Genomic DNA, 25,151 nt, shown 5'->3' on the forward strand with positions numbered 1-25,151 from the left:
TGAAGTACCAAGTACTGATGGAGAAACTGCAGTAAGTTATTCAGGAGATCTAGTTAAGATAACTCGTGAAGGTGGTTCCAGTCAACTGCATATTTTCAATGTAGATAAAACAACTTTCTATTGAAAAAAGATGCCACCTAGGACTTTCATAGCTAAAAGAAAAGATGTTAATGCCCGTCTTCAAATCTTCAAAAGATAGGCTGACTCTCTGGTTAGGAGATAATGCAACTGGTGACTGTGAGTTGAAACCAGTGCTCATTTACCACTCCAAAGATCCTAGGGCCCTTAAGAATTATACAGAATCTACTCTGCCTGTGCTCCATAAATGTAACAACAAAACCTGAATGACTGCATATTTATTCACATCATTATTCCTGAATATTTTAAGCCCACTCTTGAGACCTACTGCTCAAAAAATTCCTTTCAAAATATTACTGCTCATTGAGAATGCACTTGGTCACTCAAAAGCTCTGATAGAGATGTATAAGGGGATTAATGTTGTTTTCATGCCTGCTAACACAGCATCCATTCTGCAGTCCATGGATCAAGGCGTAACTTTGACTTTCAAGTCTTATTATTTAAGAAGTACATTGTGTAAGGCTATAGCTTTCACAATGATTCCTCTCATAAATCTGGAAAAAGTTAGTTGAAAACTTTCTGGAAAGGATTGACTGTTCTAGATGTCATTAAAAACATTCATGATTCATGAGAGGAGGCCCAAATAACATTAATAAGAGTTTGTAAGAAGTTGATTCCAGTCCTCAGGGATGACTTTGAGGGTTTCAAGACTTCAGTGGAAGTATTCACAGCAGATGTGGTGGAAACAGCAAGAGAACTAGAGTTAGAAGTGGAGCCTGAAGATGTGACTGAATTGCTGAAATCTCAAGATAATACTTAAATAAATGAGGAGCTGCTTTTTATGGATGAGCAAAGAAAGTGGTTTCTTGAGATGAAATCCACCCCTGGTGAAGATGCAGTGGACTTTTTTTTTAAATGACAACAAAGAATTTAGAATATTTCATGAAGTTGATACAGCCATCACAGGGATTGAAAAGATTGACTCCAATTTGGAAAGAATTTCTACTGTGGGTAAAATGCTATCACACAGCATTACATGCTACTGAAAAAATCTTTCATTGAATAAAGGGTAAACCAATGCAGCAAACTTTGTTTTTGTCTTATTGTAAGAAATTGCCATAGCCAACCTAATCTTCAGTAATCACCACTCTGATCAGTCAGCAGTCACCAATATTGAGGCAAGACCTCCCACCAACAAAAACATTATGACTTGCTGAAGGCTCAGATGATCATTAGCAGCTTTTAGCAATAAAGCATTTTAAAATTAAGGCATGTACATTGTTTTTAGACATAATGCTATGGCACAATTAACAGACCACAGTATTCTGTAAATGTAACGCGTATGTATAACTTAGTACCCCCACTTTTTTCTAAGAGAAATATGTTTTTTTAATTAAATTTTTCTTTTTATCTCTTTTCTCCTTTTCCCCTGTTCCCTACTTCCTATTTTGCTCTTTAGAAATGCAATTATAACCTTTACTTTCTCTTCACCGGACACTCACTACTGGGCAAGCTTAGCTAACTATGTAGTTACTTAGAAGCTCCAGAGCCAGAGCTCTCTCCCACCAGGAGATTGCCTCAAGGGACAACAGTCAATTTACAACTAATATGGTTTGGCTGTGTCCCCACACAAATCTCACCTTGAATTGTCATAATCCCCACGTGTCAAGGGCGGGACCAGGTGGAGATAATTGAATCATGGTGGCAGTTTCCCCATACTATTCTCATGGTAGTGAATAAGTCTCATGAAATCAGATGGTTTTATAAATAGGAGTTCCCCTGCACAGGATCTCTTGCCTGCCACCATGTAAGACATGACTTTGCTCTTCCTTCGCCTTCCACCATGATAATGAGGCCTCCCCAGCCATGTGGAATTGAGTCCATTAAACCTCTTTCCTTCATAAATTACCCAGTCTTGGTTATGTCTTTATTAGCAGCACAAGGATGGACTAATACAGAAAACTCTATCCTATCTGGAGAGTATCTCGAGACAACGGCCACTTTATAGCCTAGTTCTTCCCATAATGGTACCAACTCGACCAAACAGTGCAGAAGGCACTGAAGTGAGTCACATGGACCCCCATCTGCTCACTCCCTCCCCTGCATGCTGTTCATGCCACGTTCTGCTTTAAAAGTCCCTGCATTCTGTCCCAAAGGTGAAGTGACACCCTCAAAGGCAGGAGCCTGTCCCTCTTCCTTTAAGCTAAGCTTTGGGATGAAAAACTCACTTTGGGCCAGATCCCTGTAATTCCAGCACTTTGGGAGGCCTAGGTAGGTAGATCGCTGAGGTCAGAAGCTCAAGACCAGCTTGGCCAACACGGTGAAATCCTATGTCTCCTAAAAAATACAAAAATTAGCTGGGCGTGGTGGCGCATGCCTATAGTCTCAGCTACTTGGGAGGCAGAAGCACGAGAATTACTTGAACCTGGGAGGCAGAGGTTACAGTGAGCTGAGATTATGCCACTGCACTCCAGCCTGGGTGACAGAGTGAGACTCTGTCTAAAAAAAAAAAAAAAAAAAAAAAAAAAAACAGAAAGTCACTTTTTTTACATCAGACCCAGCTCTTGTTAATTAGACTATAAGCAACCAGTCACTGAACTTGAGATTTAGTTACATATATACACTGGGAAACCAAAATTTTGTGTGACTCACTTTATTATATTTGCTTTATTGTGGCAATCCAGAACAGAAATTGCAATATTGCTAATGTCTGCTTATATCTTATTCTGTTCATAATTCTGTCATAGTGTACCTAAAGTATATCTTTTCTCTCTTCACCTCAAGAATTAAATGAATTCACTTTTGTATCTATTTCTAAGTGTCCATCTGAAATTAGCACAACTTGGAATTCATTTCATTCAGGGACAAAAACAAAACAGTTTGTAGGGAGAACGGCAAACGACTTGTCTCCTGACTACCATCCCTGTTACTGGAGATTGCAGAGAATTATCACCATAACTGGAGCTGGACAAATGGTCTCATCCACTGGGAAATGTCTAGAAGGTAAGGCCAAAGCCAGTTTGACATCAAATTTTTTTAGTATTTTATCCCAGAATTTGTGCCTTCTCCTTTTAGTTCCAACTCTTTCCCCCTTCCTCCAGAGTATTCATTTGTCAAATCCCAATGCTTTTTATAACTGAAGTTATAAAGGACTCTAGTTAGACAATAGTATATAAGATATTGGAAAAAAAAGTATAATACCTGAGGTATTTTCTGTCCTTAGTGTGTTTTTTTGTGTGTTGTTGGGGGGAGAATAGGTATATAACTGAATAGGTTATATATCTGAGAATAGGTATATATCTGAGTTCTGGCCTTACAATGTAATCATAATTGAGTGATTATCTAAATCAGTGGCTCTGTCTCAGAACAATTAAGTAAGAGTTTCTGGGAGCGAGTCACAGTCATTGCTATATTTTAGTCCCTTCTTAGATGATTTTCCATACAATTGGTTTTAAGAACTATACCTTATATTACAGCCTTTAGAGATTTCATATTCTTATTCTTTGTTTCCAGGTCAACTGTAATTGAGTAGTTTTGTGAATACTTCTTTCAGATGCCTATAATTTGAAAATAATTCTATAAACTATGACACTGGAGTTTTGCTAAAAATAAGCATTTGCATATCACTTATGATCTAATATGGTACATCCAAACCTGTTTGGAGTTTAACATTAATTTCTAATGGTTCTCTTTTATAGAATTTAACTTGTGAATGTATTAAAATATACTAAACTTGCTCACCCTCAGGGTATGTGAGGATGAGCTTCTGCATTCCTGAGAGCAAACTGCAGATCAGCACTTTTAGTGCTGCCTAAGACCCTTGTGTGTGTGTTATTAAAAATTACCAACATAGATCAAGTTTATGTTAATTGTATGAAAAAGCAACAGAAATAATCAGTAACATTTACACAGCTTTAAGTAGTTAACCTAGTTCTGAGGCAGCAGAATTATTAAATAGTCAGCACCTTAAAGTAGGCAAAACATGTAGTAAAGCATTTCTTTTTACTAGAGTTTTTTCTCTTTCTGCAGGCATGGTTGAGTATCGAAGTGTACCTGTTGGGGTTGTAGTGATGTGGTTTAAATCAAATTTATCTCAACCTAAACTAAATATGTTTCTTTACATATGTTAAGCAGTCTACTGTGAGTGCCTTCTTCTTTCTTCAAAGGTTTCGTGTAGCTCTTAAAAGGAGTAGAAAGGTCACTAAAGTGACAGCATAGAATAGGCACAAAAATTCCCTTATATAAAATTGCACACACACAAAAATAGAAAAAAAAAAAAACGTATTTTTAAAACTTTATAAGAAATCAACATTTATTAAGAGCATACTTCTATACTTTATTGACTGAACAATAGGTCATCTTTTTCTCGAAAAGAAAGCTCCTGAATATTGTGGAAATTAAAACAAATATTAGAAACAAGTTACTATATACTTCCTCAGGGGCTAAGCAGCATTTTCTGTCTAAATGACACATTGCTTTGCATTATCACATTGTTCTTCCAAACAAATCTGTGGTTTCATCAATGAAAGGTAAGTAATAGGTTCATTTTTTCTTAAGATTTTAGAAGGAACATAGATCTAAATAAATACTACCAGCATTATTAATGAAGATCTATGATTAATTAAAAGCCTATGGAGCTTTAAAATTACTACTGGCTACTCGAGAATTAGAGTGGCCTTCCTGTTCTTACTCTACTCTTTCTCCCTCTCACCCCCCTCCTGATGGCCTTGTCACTACACTGGACCTTTCATAATTGATCTGCCATTACCAAACTCTTACTCTAGTGTGTTTTGTTTTTTTCTGTCTCATCACCATTCCAGAGGTTTTTCTCTTAAACACAGATATACATGTCATTAGGACATTACAGACCCTGGCAAAAGCTTATTTTATTATTGTGGTAAAAAGCACATAACATATAGTTTACCGTCTTAACCATTTTTTAGGTGCACAGTTCAGCTGTGTTAAGTACATTCACATTGCTGTGAAATAGATCTCTGGAATTTTTTCACTTTATAAAACAACTCTCCCTTTTCCGCTGGTCACAACCAATTTACTTTCTGTTTCTATGCATTTAACTACATTAGATACCTCATGTGAATCATCCAGTATTTGTCTTTTTGTGACTGGTTTATTTCACTTAGTAAGAACTTGTCATTTGTCCTCTGTGATGGGAAACTATTAGATGATTGATATGGTTTGGCTGCGTCCCCATCCAAACTTCATTTTTAATTGTAGTTCCCACAGTCCTCACGTGTCACGGGAGGGACCTGGTGGGAGGTAACTGAATCATGGGAGTGGGTTTTTCTTGTGCTATTCTGGTGATAGTGACTAAGTCTCATGAGATTCTGATGGTTTTATAAAGGGCAGTTCCCCTGCACACACTCTCTTGCCTACTGCCATGTAAGACGTGACTTTGCTCCTCATTCACCTTCTGCCATGATTGTGGGGCCTCCCCAGCCATGTGGAACTGTGAGTCCTTGAAATGTTTTTTCTTTATAAATTATCCAGTCTCGGGTATGCCTTTATTGGCAGAGTGAGAATAGGCTAGTACAACGATCTTGAGCAGGGAAGTGACAGAATCTCATTTAGTTTTTTTGTTGTTGTTGTTTTTATTTGACAGACTCTCACTCTGTCGCCCAGGCTGGAGTGCAGTGGCATGATCTCGGCTTACTGCAAGCTCCGCCTCCTGGGTTCCCGCCGTTCTCCTGCCTCAGCCTCCTTAGTAGCTGGGACTACAGGCGCCCGCCAGAATGCCCGGCTAATTTTTTGTATTTTTAGTAGAGTTGGGGTTTCACCGTGTTAGCCAGGATGGTCTTGATCTCCTGACCTTGTGATCCGCCCGCCTCGGCCTCCCAAAGTCCTGGGATTACAGGTGTGAGCCACCGCGTGGGGCCTCATTTTTAAAAGGTCACCCTGATACTGTGAAGAGTGGGTGATTTTGTGAAGAGATGATGGCAGCTTGGATCTGAGTGGTAGTGGTGAGTCAATGAGAACTGACTGCATTTCAGTTATATTTGAAATGTAGATTAAAGCTCTTAAGGTTTTGCCGTTACTTTCAACGGCAAAAACTGCAATTACTTTTGCACCAACCTAATAAAACTCACTGATGAGTAGGATGGGGCGGTAGGATTCATAAGCCTTTGTTCTGCCTAGCTGGGAGAATGGTGGGGCTGCTTTGTAGGAAGCCTATGCTCCTTAGAAAGGGAGTGGAAGAGACTGAGGTATTTTCCTTTGCACATTTAAGAGTAGAAATACTATTCAGGCAGTTGGATTTATGAGACTTAACAGGGTAGAAATTGGGGTCAGAGATGTAAATTTGGAAATCATCAAAATATAGAAAACATTTAAAAGCTGAATCCTGGAGAGAGTCTAGTTAGAGAATAAAAGTTGTCTGAGGGCTGACCCCTGGATCCCAGCATTTAGAGGTCTAATCTGCACTGAACACTCCGTTTGCCAGCATGCTGTTCCAAAGTAGTGCTTTATCCCTTTCCAGGGACCCTAAGAGGAAATTAAAAGCATAACTCCACTTACAAAGTGTCAAATTATTCAAAATTAATAATTTATATTATATGATTTCCTACTCACATTCTTAAATGATATTCAGAACACCCTTCTGAATGGTGAGATACTCTCTGTAAGATAACATTTTTTTTGAAATAAACATCCGTCTGTTTAGAGATTCAAGGAGTAACTCCTCTTCTTGCTTAGACTGATGTGTGCTTATTTACAATGTTGAGATTTTGCAGTGTAAGGACAAATTCAAATTAAAAATAAGAGATTTAATTATTTCTGTCGAAAATAAGGAAAAATACTTCTTCCCACTTTCTTTTCTCAGATGATTTAATTTAGAGAACTTGTTTATTCTTTCTCTGTCTTTAAAAATATATTTTAATCTTAAAAAGCTAAAGAATGCCTGGAAGCTTCAGGACCCCAGAATGTTTTGCTCGAGGATCTGAGAACCATCTCTTGAAAATGTAATCATCCTCAAGGAAGAAAGTGTAACTGGACCTAAGTCCAACAGTCCACTACCCAAAAGCCAGTGTTGAGAGACAAGGTGTGGTGGAAGGAAAAATTGACTTGAATTAAGGGCCAGATGACTTGTGAAGATGCTGAACTCAAGTTGTAAAGACCATCTCCAATTTTAAAGTTTATCATAAGGCTTAAAAAGGGAAACTTGATATGGGAGACATGCAGGAGTCATGCGGAGTGCAAGGTCTTAGTGTCTTTTTCTGCTGGCTATCTTGGGTACTCGCCCATCTGAAGATCTGGTTGGTATTATCTTGACTTTAGCCAAATGATGGTGGATTGATAGTTCACAACTCTTCCTAAAGAGAATTCTACCATTAGGGCTCCATGCCTTGTTTCAAAAAATTAGTCTTTTGAGTTTCTTAAGGAAGAAAATAAATTTAGTGAGTGTGCATTGCTGGAGAAGAGTGTCTAGAGAGGTAAGGAATGAAGAGGTGAGGGAAGGAAAGGAAGAAAAAGAGAGTAAGTGATTTAAAAATATATATTTAAAACTGAGGTCCCCAATTACAAAAGTACCCCGATGTGGGAGGGTAGGAACCTAACATTGGTGGGCATCTCACTCCAAGTTGCAAAACTACCACTTTTGATAAAGATATGAGAAGTTTGTTTTTCCTTTGCATAAAACCAATCAACAAACCCATATGGCCAGCCCAACGACCAAGAATCCAGGATGCACTATGTGTTGTCACATATGTCACAATGGGGCTGTCAAGTCCTTTGATTTGAGGACTAGTTATTGTTTATCCTGAAAACATGTGTGTAATGGGTTGTATCTGCTTGGCTATATAAAATGAGATTTCTTTCTGTTTTTGCAATCTCATAGCAATTATTGTGATGTACACCATGTCCTGGTTTAAGGCTATTCGATACTAAAATTATTTTTTCTTTTCTGTCTTATTGGAGCAATTTTCTGGGTTGGGAGAAGAGTTTGTGTTTAAGTATATTTCTTTAACAATAGTTCAAAAAGTGTGAAATTGGAAACAAATATTGTTTTAACAGATGACACGGAGGTCCAGGGAATGTTACTGACCTATCAAGGCTGACAAAGCTGATCAGAGCCATGTTTAGAAGCTTCTACTTTCAACATAGTGCACTTTCTGTACTTCTCATGCTCTTGTCCACATTCAAAAGCTTAATTGTTTGTGAGTGTTCCCAATACGCATAGCTAATAAATCTAGGGTAATAGTTTTTTCCATGCTTCACTGGAAGCGAATCAGCATGATTTGACTTCTAAGGTTATTGACATTTTCTAAGTGATAGCTGCTCATTGTAATGTGTATGAACCTATTTAACAGAATTAAGAAAATCTAATCATTTCTGCATTTTGAAGATGCTAAGTTAAGTAAGAGGGAGAAAAACAAAAACAGGGGAGCAAAAGCCCTGCAAAGATGAATTGATTTATTAATATCACCCTAGCTATTCCAATAGGATATGACATGAAACATATTTATAAGATGAAAACATATATGTGTATTAATCTTAATGAGAGAAATTCAAAGAACTGATGCATAACTACAGGATTGAGCGCTAACAAAAATAGAGAGTAATAAATGTTTTACTCCAGTAGTTTTGACTACTCAGGGGAAATAGATTTGGAATAAAAATGAGATGTGCAAACCGATCTAACTTGTACCAATATATACTGTAAATTAAAAATAAATTAAATAGCCAGTTTCTAAACTAGCATAGATGAGAATAAAGGAATGTGAAGGTCTATTGAATCAATCTTTCAAAAGACTGTAATGCATAAAAAATTGTGCTTAAAAATTTACTTCCATGAAACAGATTCTTAAAAAAATATCACAGGAAGGCTTCTAAACTGCAATCAGGGTATTTAAATTTAGATTACAAGAGGCAATTGATGCTCTTTCAATGCATTTTGCTATTATGCACGCTAAAGCATCAGACAGAAAAGAATTAATGGCTGAGGAGAAGGGGCACAGGTTTGAACTGAATGACTACCCTCAATTTAATGTGTAAACTTGACCAAAGAATAAAATATTTGGATTTTTGAGGAAAAGGGGCATACAGGAACAGGAGAGATAATAACCTCACAAACGAGTTCACGAAAGTGTTGTATATAATTTACTATTGCAATATTTGTTTTTCAAAAGTAATGTTACATGTCAAAAGAATGATACTTATTTCTTATCAGTCTGATCTTTGTTAGATAAAGCCAAAACAGTGATGTGCAGAAACTCTTCAGTTTTAATTTGCATTAGAATGTAAGCAGATTAATTAGTATTACATTCACCTCTTTTGCTACTTATAAAGTGGTTTTGTCTTGTGTAGATCTGTATATCTGTAATTTAAATGTTATTTTAAACTCATAAGTTTCATTTCTAATTCAAATTTGCATTAATTTACTGAACGTATTGTTACAGGTGGGTATTTGTTCTTAGAGCTCCCAAGATGGTGGCGGGCCGCTCCCAAGATGGCGGCAAGCCTTTTGTTCTCTGACCTGAGGTTTTTGGCCTCACGGATTCCAAGGAATGGAACCTTTGGCCATGCAGTGAGTGTTATAGCTCTATTAGAAGCCATGGGTCACGGAGGAGAACCATGGAACCCAGCGACTAGTGTTCAGCTCGATTAGGGCAAACCCGGGCACTTAGTGGTGCAGGAACAATGGTGAGCCTCTAGCCCAAACGAGAGCAGCAATGCGTGCCTCACTGGATCAGAAACACAGAGGACACCCTGCTGGAGCGGGAGGGGTGGGAGTCAATGGCGGGTCTGTGATGGCTGCGAGCGAAAGCTCAGCTTGAGCCAGAACAAACATGGACCAGGAGAGAGTGCAGTTGAAAGATTTAATAGAGTGAAAACAGAGCTCCCATACAAGAGGAGGGGCCTCAAAGGCGGTTGCCCACTCCCAGCTCCAATGACTGGGGTTTATATCCCAATCATTGTCCCTCCTTCCCACTGTGCTCTCAGATGATAGATGATTTGACTATTTCTTTACCTCCTGCTTTTAGCCTAATTGGTATTTTAGTGAGCCTTTTTTATTACCTGATTGGTTGGGTGTGAGCTGAGTTACAAGCCCCGAGTTTAAAGGTGGGTGCGGTCACCTTCCCCATCTAGGCTTAGGAATTCTTAGTTGGCCTAGGAAATTCAGCTAGTCCTGTCTCTCAGTATCCCAATAAATTGGTGACATATAGAGGTGTGAAGTTTAAAAGAGTAAATAATATTTTGTTTAGACTTGTTATTTTGAACATTTATTACTTAACAGAGTTGGAGGAAGAAATGAACTATGAAAATACTTTATTTGAATGTACTAATGCCTTTAAAATTATTATTTATAAATCACAAAACTCATCCATGTTGATAATAGATACTCTAACACAAAATATCAATTTTATTGTAATACTAGTAGTGGCAAAATACTTGCTTTGCCATTTAAATAAAATTTAAAGTAAGTCTGCACCCCAGAGTCACATTTTAATAATTGTAAACTAGCAGAAAATAAGAAAACATGATTGAAGCAATCGCAAAAGACATATTCAGAGAATCCATGTTTAGCTATGGTGTATATGCTTATTATAGGAATAGAGGCCGATTTTAGAAAATGGAGAACAAATTAAGTAAAAATGAAAAAAAACACTTTATACTCACCCAGTATAGCCATCATAGCATATTTGCATTTTGTATACTTTCTGTCACTATTTTTTCTATGCCCAAATTGTGATTAAACTCTAAGTACAATTAAAATGGTTATTTTCAGGCCAGCTGTGGTTGCTCATGCCTGTAATCCCAGCACTTTGGGAGGCCGAGGCAGCTGGATTGCTTCATCTCAGGAGTTAACCTGGGCAACATGGCAAAACCCTGTCTCTGCTAAAAATGCAAAAATCAGCTGGGCATGGTGGCACATGCCTGTAATCCCAGATACTTGGGAGGCTGAGGAAGGAGAATCACTTGAACCTGGAGGCAGAGGTTGCAGTGAGAGAAGATCGTGCCACTGCACAGAGGGAGCGACAGAGGGAGACAGAGCCTGGGCGACAGAGGGAGACTCTGTCTCAAAAAGAGAAAGCAGTGATTTCCTAGCTTGATATTATATGGTAAAAATTTTCTCATGCCATTAAAATCCTTCAAACATCTGTTCATACTGCCTAAAATTGTCTTTTGTATAGATGTGCCATAATTATTTTTTGATTATTGAAATTTTGACTTATTTACATTATCTTCTTCTATATACAAGATTATAATGAAGATATTTTTAACATATTTTTATGTCCAAATGTGTGATGATATACTTAGGAAAGATATCAGAATAAGAATAATTAAGTTAAATTACATAGGGATTTGTAAGTGTTTTGATACAAACTGTTGAATGCTTTCCAGATGTTCAAACCAATTTATACTCTGCACCAACTTATCAACACAAAATCATATTTAAAAGATATTTTCCATATGTTAAAGCATGTGTTTCTTCATTTGCTGCAAAAACTACAGAAATGGAATATTATATATATTCATTAAACAATTATATTTTATTATTTTTGTTTAATTGCTTATTCATTATTAGATTTCCTTATTTTTCACATTTATTTTAAGAGAGTGTGTGTGTGCTTGTGTGTGTATATATGAGAGAGAGAATACAAGATTAACCTTGGCATTGAAAAAAAAAACCTTCCAATTAAAAAAATTATGTTAATTTATGTTCTTTTCGACATTAAGAGGGTTTAGTTATTTTTCATTCAGATCTATCAACATTTTCTTTAATAACTGCTTTTGTTTTTTAAATAATTAACAAATTGCTTCCAATTTTAGCAATAAATATTTATTTAACTCATTTTTAAAATAATTTATTTAAATACTTTTTTATTTGAAACTGATTTTGGTTTATGACATTAACCCTATTTATTGATTACTATCTTCCTTCTCCATTGGTTTGTGATAGTTCTTTCAGCATGAAATCAATGTTTATGACCATTAGAGTCTATTTTATGGCAGTTTACTATATTTCATTAATTTGTCTGTTAAATATGATATTGTAAGAGGTTATTGTACTGATTATACTGTGTTGTTTTATATAGCCCAATTTTAATTATTTTATAGCTTATAATTTATTTTAATATCCAGAAAGGCATGTCTCTCCTCATTACTCTTTCTTTTCCAAATTTTCTTAGCTATTATTGCCTCTTTATTTTTCCAGATGAAGTTTAATTTTTTTAAAAAAGATCATAAATAAATAGCTTGTTATTGCATTGGGAGTATAAACTATTTAAAAAAGAACCACAGCAGTTGATCTCCTCATCCAGACTCATGGTAAATCTCTTCATTTATCAAAGGCTTACTTATTATCTCCGAGGAAAAGTTTCAGGGTTTTATTTATATATGCACATAGCTTGAAGATTATACCCAGACATTTTATATTTTTCTCTTTCTTTTTATTTTTTCTGTACTTAGATGAATTTATGTATTTGCATAGAAGAAATGACAAATGTTATTTAAAAATGATTAGCAACTTTTAAAAATGGCATTTTTCATATTGGCGAGCTCCAGGTGAAACTGGTATAGTCATGTGTTATGGTGGGTGCTGAGGTGGGTCATAGTAACTGCTAACACTTATATAGTGCTTACACTTTGCTGGACTTCATCTTAGCAGTTACTTTTTTTTTTTTTTTTTTTTTTTGAGATGGAGCCTCGCTCTGTTGCATAGGCTGGAGTGCAGTGGCTCACTGCAACCTCCGCCTCCCAGGTTCAAACAGTTCTCTGCCTCAGCCTCCTGAGTAGCTGGGATTACAGGCGCCTGCCACCATGCCCGGCTAATTTTTTTGTATTTCTAGTAGAGATGAGGTTTCACCATCTTGGCCAGGCTGGTCATGAACTCCTGACTTCGTGATCAACCCGCCTCGGCCTCCCAAAGTGCTGGGATTACAGGTGTGAGCCACTGCGCCCAGCTGATCTTAGTATTTTCTAAGTGTGGTGTCATTTAGACTTAACGATAGCACTATAAGGCAGGCATTACTATCACAGAAAGTTGAAGTTCAAGTAAAATAACCCAAGTTTAATTAAGTGGTACTTCTGCCATACCTCAAAACTAGGCAGTAACTCCACAGATTGTGCCAGTAATCATTAACTCTTTGTTTTTTTTTATTATAATAGTTTTATTGAAATAGAGTTTACACAACATAAAATTTACTTACCTAAACTGTACAATTCAATTGTTTAGTATATTTACAAAAATGTGCAATTATTAATCAATTGTAGAACATTTTATCACCCACCAAAAATGACCTGTACCTATTAGCAGTCATTCTGTATTTTCTCTTTAGCCATTTCCAGCCCCTGGCAACCGCTAAACTACTTTCTGTGTCTATGGATTTGCCTATTCTGGATGTTTCACGAATAGAATAATTAAATACATGACCTTTTGTGACTGGCTAATTTCGCTTGGTATGATGTTCTCCATGTTCCCCCATATTGTAGCATGTATTAGTACTGAATACTTTTTTATAGACAAATAATATTCCTTTGTATGATTAAATCACATTTGTTTATCTGTTCATCAGTTGATGGACATTTGGGATTTTTCTAATTTTGACTGTTATAAATAATGCTGCTATAACATTATTATAATTACTATTAATGTTATTATTCAAGATGGAGTCTCACTGTTGCCCAGATTGGGGTGCGGTGGCACGATCTTGGCTCACTGCAACCTTTGCCTCCCAGGTTCAAGCGATTCTCCTGCCTCAGCCTCCTCAGTAGCTAGGATTACAGGCCTGTGCCACAACGTCAGGGTAATTTTTGTATTTTTAGTAGACACAGGGTTTCATCATGTTGGCCAGGCTGGTCTCAAACTCCTGACTTCAGGTAATCTGTCTGCCTCAGCCTCCCAAAGTATTGGGATTACAGGAGTGAGCCATTGTGCCCAGCCTATAAACAGTCTTGTTCAAATTTTGGTGTGGCTGTATGTTTTTCCTTTGGTATATACATTGGAGTGAAATTGCTGAATCATATGGAAACTCTATGTTTGACTTTATGAGGGATTGCTGAACTGTTTTCCAAAGCACTGCACTATGACATATGTCCATCAGCAATTTCTGAGGGTTCTGTCGCATTCTGTTTGTGCTGCTGTAACAGAATACCGGAGACTGTTCTACTTTATGAAGAACAGAAATGTGTTTTCTCACAGTTCTGGAGGCTGGGAAGTTCACGATCAAGGTGCCGGCAGGGTTAGTGTCTGGCGAGGGTAGCTCCCGGCTTTCAAGATCACCTTGTTGCTGCCTACTACTGGGGAGAGGGACGTTGTGTCCTCACATGGCAGAAGAGCAAGTAAGCAAGCAGGACTGTGCAAAGCCTCCTTCATAACAGCCTTATGTTCATTCATGAGGGAGATCTCCTGGCCTAATCACCTTTCTGAGCTCTGCCCTCTTAATACTATCACATTGGCCCTTGGTTGCAACACCTGAATTTTGGAGAGGACACCTTCAAACCATACAAGGTTCTAATTTCTTCACATCCTCCCCACCAAAAACTGTTATTAGGTGACTTTCTTATTGTGTATTTTCTCAAAAGAGTAAATCCATACCTCCTAGTGGGTTTGATTTGCATTTCCCTAGTGACTAAAGATGTAGAGCATATATTTTGCTTACTCACCATTGTCTTATTTCTGTTTGGGCTACTACGACAAAGTACCTTAAACTGAGTAACTTATAAGCGAAAGAAATGTATTCATTTCTCATAGTGATGAAGACGGGGAAGTTCAAGATTAAGGTGCTGGCATTACCTGGTGAAGGCTCTTGTTCTCACAGACAGAGTGCCTTGTAGCTGTGATTTTACATGGTGGAAAGAGTAGACAAGCTCCTCCAATCCATTTTTTTTAATTTTAATTTTTATTTTTTGAGACAGCTCTCATTCTTGTCACCCAGGCTGGAGTGCAGTGATGCCATCTCAGCTCACTGAAACCTCCACCTCTTGGGTTCACGTGATTCTCCTGCCTCAGCCTCCCGAGTAACTGGGATTACAGGTGCCTGCCACCACGCCCGGCTAATTTTTGAATTTTTAGTAGAGATGGGGTTTCACCATGTTGGCCAGTATTGTCTTGAACGCCTGACCTCAGGTGATCCGCCCACCTCAGACTCCAAAAGTGCTGGGATGACAGGTATGAGCCACCATGCCCAGCCTTCAATCCATTTTTATGGAGTAACTAATCCCATTCATGAGGGCTCTGTCCTCATGACCTAATCACCTCCCAAAAGTCCCCATTTCCTAATACCATCACCTTGGGACTTAGTTTCAACATGTGTAATTGGAGGGCGACAGAAACATTTCAGCCATAACCGCCATCTGCATATCTTTGATTCAAATCTTTTTCCTATATTTTTTCAACTTTGTTGTCCTTTGTTGAGTTGTCTTTAGGATATTTTCTCCCATTTTGTGCAATTTTTCTTCTTACTTTTTTGATGTCATTTATTGAAGGAGAAAAGTTTTTAATTTTTATGAAATCTGATTTTCTCATTTTTCTTTTGTTGCTTGTACTTTGATGTCATATCAAAAAAGCCTTTGTCTAACCCAGGTCACAATTTACTCCTCTATTTTCCAGTTTTAGTATATGTGCGGCTGAGGCAAGCACTACTCCTCTATTTCTTCTAAGTGTTACGTTTAAGACTCTGATCCCTTTTTTTTTTTTTTTTTTTTTTTTTTTTTTTTTGAGATGGAGTCTCACTCTGTTGCCGAGGCTGGAGTGCAGTGGTGTGATCTCGGCTCACTGTAACCTCCGACTCTCTGATTCAAGTGATTCTCCTGCTTCAGCCTCCCGAGTAGCTGGATTACAGGCATGCACCACTGCGCCCAGCTAATTTTTGTATTTTTAGTAGAGATGGGATTTCACCATGTTGGTCAGGATGATCTCCATCTCCTGACCTTGTGATCCACCCACCTCGGCCTCCCAAAGTGCTGGGATTACAGGTGTGAGCCACTGTGCCCGGCTCAACTCTGATCCATTTTGAGTTAACTTTTGTGTAGGGTGTGAGGAAGGAGTCCAAATTCCTTCTAATGCATCTGGATATCTGGTTATCACAGCCCTATTTTCAAACCAGAATTTGATGTTGTCAATAACTAGTCCAATGTCCTTTATCATACATACATGAACGCATACACATACACTTACATCCTTTTATAGCTCCCCATTTCTCTTAGTGTAAAGGTGTACATCTTTAACATGATTTACAAAGATCATGCATATGCCTGTCAAATTCATGACTGCAAGGGACCATTCATCTCCCGGTCTTCATTTGGTTTTTTAGCTCTTGCTGCCATTGTCATCAATTAGGTGCCTAAGAAATGTGTTTCCTTTCACTACAGGGTCTTTGCACATGTTACACCATTCTCATGAAATTTTCTTTCCTTTTTTTCTATTTTAATCACTCACACTCATCCCTCAGAGTTCAGCTCAGTGTAATTTCCTTAGGTAAGCCTGTTTGGCATTCTTCCCTAAGTCAAATCTCCCTAGAGCACTTGTGTGCCTGCCTGTGACTGTATTAAAACAAATTCAGCTTACTTTTGAGATGTTTAAAATTTTTCATGTCTCCCGCATGGGCTTATGTAGTCAGGGACCATGTTAGCTTGTTCACTTCATTGTATTCCTGCACCTGGAACTCTGTCGGGACCCTAGTTAGGCTCTATTAATATGGATTAAAATGATGAATGAGAACACCTCCTCTATGCAGCAGTTGTGGAATTCTTTGTTAGGATTAGGGTGGTCTTGTTTGTATCTGCTGTTTCAATAATTTTTTAGAGCAACAATTTACTGAGTGTTTGTTGTGTGTTTGACACTGTTCCAAATGCTTTAGATGTAGTAGTAAACAAAACAAAATTTCTTTGCTCATGGAACTTATAGTAAGAAATAGAGATCATAGGTGATAAAACTGAGCATAATACATAATTAAGCTGTACTGCATATTTGAAAAATACACGGAGTTTCGAAAATGGAAAATTAGAGCAAGTTAGGGAGTTTGGATGTAGGTAAGGAGAGTTGCAGTTTTAAGTGCTTTGGTTGGGGTAGGTTCTGTTAAGAAGAAGGTGACAAAAATTTGGAGGAGGAATTTAGGTTTACAGATACATTGGAGAAGAGGGGATTTTTTTTTTTTTCTGGGCGGAAGGAACAATTAGTACAAAAGGCCTGCTGCTGGAAGCACATTTGGTATTGGAGCAAGTATGCAGAGGTCATTGTGGCTGGAGCTGGATGAATAGTCATCGAGAGAGCAGCCGAAGAGGGATTCTGCGATGTAAAAGGTGGGGAAGGGAGTATAGATTATACATCCTCTCTGAGGCCACAGAAGGAATTTTCCAAGGTTGATGTGGAAAAACATTCCTGGGTACTTCATCAGAGTGGCATGGTGTGGCTTAGACTTAAATGATCATTCTGGCTGCTGTGCTGAAGATAGACTGCAGGGGCTAAGGGTATAATGAGGCGGATGAGTTAGGAGGCCTTTGCTGCAGATTACCAAGATAATACCCGGGGAGCTGTTGAGAAGTGGCTGGATTCCAAGTATATGGTAAAGGTAGAGCCAAAGGGTTTTCTGATGGATTGGATGTTGTCCTGAATCTGTAAATATCATTTTTAAGCTGGTCCAAATCACAAACCAATCCACAAAAGGTTGCTTCTAAAACGTTGAAAAATTTTCATTCAGTTCTACTAGTTATTAACTTAATGTCGAGAATGAAAATGTTATGAAAAAACCTAAACAAGCCAAAAAAAAAAAAAACCCAAAAACTGAAAACCCAAAAAATACCTCCTCCCTAAAATACTTGTTTCATCAACTGAAAGAAAGCCCACTGATTTTTTAATAACATATTATGCACATAATCTAAGATTGGCAATAGAGGAAATATTTTCTTATGCAGAAGCCACGTTCTGTTCATCTCTCCACACTACTCTGACTTATTTTTTTATTTTTATTTTTTAGAATATTACCACTATCACTATCATCTTGATTTCAGGAAAGTTGTTTCTTCCTATTTAACCTCTGGCCTAAGAGGAGGAGGTTGGGAAGACACACTTTTCTTAACTATTTTTAGCAAAGTATAGGCCAGGTAAAAATATTTCAGTAAGACTGAACTAAATGTTTGGAGAAGACAAGAAAATATAAAAACATGCAATTAGAAAAACTAGTTTACACTACAGAGTTTTACTCAACTATTCTTTGAGGTTCTTTTTTTTTTTTCTTTTTTTTTTTTTTTTGAGATGGAGTCTCGCTCTGTCGCCCAGGCTAGAGTGCAGTTGCACGATCTCGGCTCATTGCAGCCTCTGCCTCCCGGGTTCAAGCAATTTTTCGGCTTCAACTTCCCGAGTAGCTGGGAGTACAGGTGTGCACTACCATGCCTGGCTAATTTTTGTGTTTTTAGCAGAGATGGGGTTTCACCATATTGGCCAGGATGGTCTCGAACTCCTGACCTTGTGATCCACCTACCTCACTCTCCCAAACTGCTGGGATTACAGGCATTAGCCAACGTGCCTGGCCTCCTTGAGGTCCTGGACAGAGAATATTCCTACCACAGTCCTTGGCTTCATGTGAAGTCTTTCATCCCTTCACCAAAGAAGAGCCTCAACTTACCTGGGCTCCTTGATGTCTAAGCCCTATAGAGTGAGACTCAAGAAAAATAAAATGACTTCCTGCTCTGTTATCCAAACCCTCTTTCCAACTTACTGTTTCCCCTTGAAATATCTGCCTCTTCCAGTGTGATGAATAGCATGGCTTTTCAGGGATAGAGAAGGATAAGAAAGTGTCTTTACGCTGGGCAACCCAGACATTCAGTCAGTGCACAGGACCTTAAGCCTAGCATCTGTGCAGGAGACACAGGGACTAACAAAAGAGTGGGTGGTTTTAAAACTGTATTTAATTAGTTAATTTTTTTTTTGTCTACACATGGTATTTCTGAGGAGACCAAGGTGATACGCTTTTCTCTAACAAAGCTTGAAAATTAATTTGTCTTCACAGAATTGGAAAAATGAATGTAATTTGACATATGTCTTGAATCTGGTTGGCTCTGAGAAACTTGTATGCATCTCATCAGTATGCATCTTAAGAACTGATATTACCCTACTTCAGCATTGTGAGAAGACATGCATTCTCTTCATATAAATAATGTGGATCTTTCATGTAAAGTATTCTAAAGATTAGCTGTTTAACAACTTAAATAAGCTTGTGAATAATAAATTAATAACAATGTTATGCTAATACGTAACTATGATATTTGCTGAACAAAATAAATTTGCTTACTTTGGAAGCAGATTGGGTGGTTTAATATATCAGCAAAATAGTGTTTTTTAAAAATATCAAAGTTCTTTTAATCAAAACTTTTATTTTAGGACAGTTAGTAATGTTTTGTTTGCCAACTTATATTAGAAAGTCTCTGTCTTAAATGTTTCCTTGCAAGTAAAATGACAATACTGCCTTACATGTTATTATTTTACAGTTCGCAAAATATCTTCATTATGATATTTCATTTAGTAGACATGCCTGTGGGGACATTACTTCCATAATTAAACACATTATTTTTGTTTTGGTATATTTTTAAACTACAAATGGTAGAAAGGCAAGTAAATGTAAGTTTTTCTCTGGTTATTTGTTCAAATGCTAATTTAAAATGTTTGTACATTTTTAATGCAAAGATTCCTTGTTTGAGAAAAAATGGATTTCTTAAAAACAAAATGCTTTTTAGCAGAGAGACAGGGCATTGAGCTGAAATGGCATCTGGAAGTTGGGATCTGTAAGAGAAGTTGAATGTGCCCTGAGGCATAAAGCTGCTAATTTTGTTTTATTGGATTTTACTGTAGCTATTAATATATTTTCCTGGAGATTTATGTGATCAATTTATCTTATGGCCAGAACTAATTCCCTTAGTATATTTTATTAGAATATGTGACTTTTTCTAAATTTAGCTTTATTTGTCATATTTTCCATAAATGGGAAAGATCCTATGTTTCCAGACATGTTAAGTATTGCAAGAATTATCTGAGCACCTAAAGATAAATAATATCAAAATAGGATCATTGTTTCCCTTAGTTTCTCCTTCTCCCCCACAAATAAACCAAGAATTATTTAGTTATACTATTGCATGTCTCTAGCTTTATTGGATTCTTCAATGAAAGACAAATGGATTACATTTTTGGTTGTGTGACCCTCATTGCCCTATTGCACTTTTGATAATATTTGCCTGTGACAAGTAGTTATTTTCACATTCAATCAAGGGTAATAAAATATTTTAATAATGGTGAATGTGAAGTTAATTAATAACCCGCAGGTATGGCAGTTGGACAGGATTGCTCTCCATCTCAAACACAAAGAAATCAATTCCATCAGTAGTTATAAATTTGCATATGAATGTCAAATATATGGGGTTTTGAATAAAAATCATTTCTGAGTAAAAGCGTACGTTGACAAGCTGTATTTAAGTTCTGTATTTATAGATAAATTATTTCAGAATATGTTAGTTACTATGACAATCATAATCAGAGTTCCTTAGTTAGGGAACTCTTGTAGTGTGTCAGTAGGTATCAATATTGAAATATTTGATACTATTTAACGTGTTTTGCAACTCAGTTGAATGTATATGTGGTTTTACATATATTTAGGACATCTATATTAGTGAAATTTATTTTGGAATGAATTGTTGCTTTATGTGTTATAAATACAGGAATATTATGCAAAGTAATTTTAGGTTTATTGGCATACAACTTATCTAGATCTTCCTTCCTTCTTTCTCTCTTTGGTTTCTTCATTTCTTCCTTCCCCTCTTTTTTTTTTTTTTGAAACATGATCTCCCTCTGCACCCAGGCTGGAGTGTAGTGGCACAATCACAGTTCACTGCAGCCTGGACCTCCCAGGCTCAGATGATCCTCCCAACTCAGCCTCCAGAGTAGCTGGTACTAAAGTCGTGCACTACCACGCCTGGCTAGTATTTTTTGTATTTTTTGTAGAGCTGGGGTTTTGCCAGATTGGCCAGGTTGATCTCAAACTCCTGGCTTCCAAATGTTCCACCTGCCTCAGCCTCCTAGAGTGCTGGGATTACAGGTGTGAGCCACCGCGCCTGGCCTCTTCCTCTCCATCTTAATCTTCCTTCCTTCTCTCTTTCCCTCTCTCTCTTCTTTCTCTTTTCCCCTCCCTCCCTCCCTCCCTCCCTCCCCCTTCCCTTCCTCCCTCCCTTCCCTCCCTCCCTCCCTCCCTCCCTTCCTTCCTTGCTTCCTTCCTTCCTTTTCTACTTTTTCTTTCTGCCTTCTAATACCCATCTTGTGTTCTGCAAAGTCAGCAAAAGACAGACAAAATAATAAAATCTTTAGTAACTTTTTCGAAGTCATTTTCATGTATTCTCCCCTATGTGGCCTTCTAGAAAAAAGAAAAGACCATTGAAAGAGTGGCATAAAATTCTTACATATATTCCAAAAGTCCATTTGGGAATGGCTCAAGTTCTTTAACCATATAAGACATAGAATTTTTTATCCTTTCATTATATTATAGATGCATTGCTTGTGTTGGTCAATCTATTCTTTTTAGGTATGAAAGGGACTATCATTGTTATTGTTTATTAGTTATTAGGAGAGGAGCAGGTGAGATAGAGAAGTAATAGGGTCTGGTGAGATGGGGCCCTTCCTTGTGAGATCCTCGAAAGGCTTTCATTTTTACTGTGAGTGACAAGGATTGTGAGGAGAAGGGTGACATGATTGGAATTACATTTCAGAAGCATCCATTTGTCCGCTGAGTTTCTAACTCACTATTGAGGGAAGGGTAAAACCTGAAAGACCAATTTGAAATCGATGAAGTAATCCAGGCAAGGGATGATGCAGGCCTAGACCAAAATAGTTGCTGTACAAATGCCATGAAATGCTCATATTTGGGATATGGATTGAAGGTGGGAGCAAAAAAATTTACTGACGGACTAGATATCTGTCCTTAGAGAAGAGAGGACCCTGGATATTTTCAAGACTTTTACCCTAAACTACTAAAAAGTTAGCATTGCTATAAAGTAAGATCAGAAAGACTACAGCAAAACAGGTATAGGGAAAGATCAAATTTTCAGTTCAGAAGATTTTGAAGGTGGATTATTAGCCATTTACGTGGTGATTTTTTCTAGGTAGCTGGATATAGGAATTTTGAGTTTGAGGGGCAGTTCTGTCTGGGAGACTTAAATGTATGAAACATCACTTAACAGTGTATTCATAAATCATTATTTAGGTGAAACTACATAACGATAAAAGAGGATGCACTGAACCTGATGGTACTTTCCTGTATAATTGAGAAAAGGTGGAATAAGCAGAAGACCAAGGGATGCATTGGAAGGAGGAGAACCATGTAATGGAAGCCAAGTAAAGACAGTGTTTCCCAGTGCTGGTGAGTTTTAAGTAAGATGAAGCCTTGGGCTTGATCATATAGCAGTGTGGAGGTAATTGATGATACCTGTTTCCCCAGAAGGGACAATAGAAATAATTACATATCAATAGAGGAATCCTAAAATTACATTTTGTGATTTTCCTTACCTCGAGAGCTCTTATATCTCTGGCAATATCTAAATCTTTTTTCAGATATTGACTCATTTGTTCATCCATATAAACTACAAAGTAGAATCCTTTATTATCCTCACTTTAGAGATGTAAAAACTGAAATCAGAGAAGTTGAATAATTGGGCCACATTATTACATGGCCAGAAAGTAACAGAGCTAAGATTTGATCTCAATTATTCTGATTTTAGAGTCCACAGTCTTAAACACTGCACTATACTAGGTATGAAATACAGGAAAGTTAAACATGATATATATATGATCCCAAGTAGTAGAATTCATATATGATTTTTATATTTTTATGTGATCTATAGTACATATTATTCTAAGTAGGATAAAAAAGCACAAAAATGGCTCCCATGTAATCATCAAAGTATGCTAAGTTCAGAGTGTTTTAGTATCACATATGCTTTTCTAAATATTTTCTCCTTTAATAAAGAGTTGAGCCATTAGCCATTAGGCACTGTTTTTTTGTTTGTTTGTTTGTTTGTTTTTAATTTTTTTTTTGACAGAGGTCTTGCTCTGTTGCCCAAGGTGGATTGCAGAGGCCTGATTAGGGCTCACAGCAGTCTCTACCTCCCGGGCTTGAGCAATCCTCCCACCTTATCCTCCTGAGTAACTAGGACTTCAGGCCTGTGCCACCATGCCTGGTTAATTTTTTAAACTTTTGGTAGAGACAAGGTCTCCCTATATTTCCCAGGCTAGTCTCAAGCTCCTGAACTCAAGTATTCCTCTTGCCTTGGTCTCCCAAGGTGCTGGGATTACAGCTGTGGGCCACTGTGCCCACCCAGCACTGGCTTTTAATAAGTGTCACTGAAGAGTAAGTCAGTAAGAAACAACCCTTATCTCCGGGTGGTAGTAACTGAAAATGAAAGTAACAGAAAGTGAGAACATGGGATGTGATTGTTGCAGTATGTATTTTGCTGGTTTTTATTAGTTTTGGGTCTCAGTTTGGACCTTTTGTACTAGAATCTAAAGATGAAGTTTCCCTGGTGGCAAAATTACAATCTGTCACTCACTAATGTCATTTCTTCCATGAGTCACATCCATCCTGAAGGAAAGTGCTTGAACTAGGAACATATACCTTTATTACATGTAGGGGCAAAGACTGTCATCCTATTATTTACTTCACCCCCATCTAATGCCTCTTAGTAATAGGGGTGTTTATTATTATTTAAACCAGAAGTTCACTTTATTGTATCCATGTAAGTCTGTCTAGTGAGATTGGAGTAAACTGAATTCACTGCCTTGAAATCTTCTGGCCAACTCAAGATACAATTGAATTAATTGAATACAGCCATGCACCGGTCATAATGGTATTTTGGTCAAGGATGGATTGCATGTACAACAGTGGTATTATAAGGTAATAATGAATGGAGTTGAAAACTTTCTATTGCTAGTGCTGTCATAGCCATTGTAATATTGTAGCACAAGGCATTACTCACGTTTTTGTAGTGATGCTGGTGTAAACACACCTACTGCACTGCCAGCCTGTAAACATATAGCAATACAATTATGTACAATACAAAACACTTGATAATTCTAATAAATGTCTATGTATTTATTATACAAAACTTTTTACCATTATCTTAGAGTGTTCTCTTTCTCCTTAAAAAAAAAGTTAACTCTAAAACAGCCTCAGGTAACTGTAAACAGCCTGTAAAACAGCAAATCCTTCAGTAGGTATTCCAGAAGAAGGCATTGTTATTACAGGCGATGACAGCTCCATACGTGTTGGTGCCCTGAAGACTTACAAGTGGGACAAGATGTGGAGGCGGAAGACAGTGATATTGATGATCCTTACCTGTGTAGGCCTAGGCTAATGTGTGTGTTTGTGTCTTAGTTTTTTTTTTTTTTTTTTTAGACGTGGTCTCTGAGTCTTGCTCTGTCACCCAGGCTGGAGTGCAGTGGCGCAATCTTGGCTCATGGCAACCTCCTCCTCCCAGGTTCAAGTGATTCTCCAGCCTCAGTCTCTCAAGTAGCTGGAATTACAGGTGCCTGCCACCACAGCCAGCTAAGTTCTGTATTTTTAGTAGAGATGGGGCTTCACCATGTTGGCCAGGCTGGTCTCAAACACCTGACCTCAGGTGATCCGCCCGCCTCGGCCTCCCAAAGTGCTGAGATTACAGGCGTAAGCCACCGTACCAGGCTTACATCTTCATTTTTAATAAAGAAGCTTAAAAAATTAAACAAAAATACAAAAGCTTATAAAGTAAGGATATAAAGAAAATATTTTTGTACAGGTGTACAATGTGTTTGTGTTTTAAGCTAAGTGTTATTACAAAAGAGTCAAAAAGTTAAAAACATTAAAATGTTTAAAATAAAAGAGTTACATTAAGCCACAGTTAATTTATTATTGAAGAAGAATATTTTAAAATAAATGTAGCTTGGCCTGAGTGTGCTGTGTCTACAGAGTCTACAGTGTTGTACAGTCATGTCCTAGGCCTTCCCATTCACTCACCACTCGTTCACTTGCCCACCCAGAGCAACTTCGTGTCCGGCAAGCTGCATTCATGGTAAGTGCCCTGTCCAGGTGTGCCATTTTTTATCT

At 37.5% G+C, this 25,151-nt stretch overlaps 1 protein-coding gene across 1 annotated transcript in view; it reads left to right on the forward strand.

The window, feature by feature from the left end:
- LOC140712050 (uncharacterized) overlaps positions 1-20,475 on the forward strand; it is a 234,225-nt gene extending 213,750 nt beyond the window's left edge. Inside the window, exon 4 of the mRNA XM_073017736.1 lies at positions 19,044-20,475. Within this exon, the coding sequence (XP_072873837.1) occupies positions 19,044-19,057 (14 nt within the window). The 3' untranslated portion in view covers positions 19,058-20,475. The remainder of the gene's footprint in view (positions 1-19,043) is intronic.
- Positions 20,476-25,151: the final 4,676 nt, after the last annotated feature.

The sequence above is a fragment of the Chlorocebus sabaeus genome, chromosome 7 (genome assembly GCF_047675955.1).
Source record: "Chlorocebus sabaeus isolate Y175 chromosome 7, mChlSab1.0.hap1, whole genome shotgun sequence".
Lineage (NCBI taxonomy): Eukaryota > Metazoa > Chordata > Mammalia > Primates > Cercopithecidae > Chlorocebus > Chlorocebus sabaeus.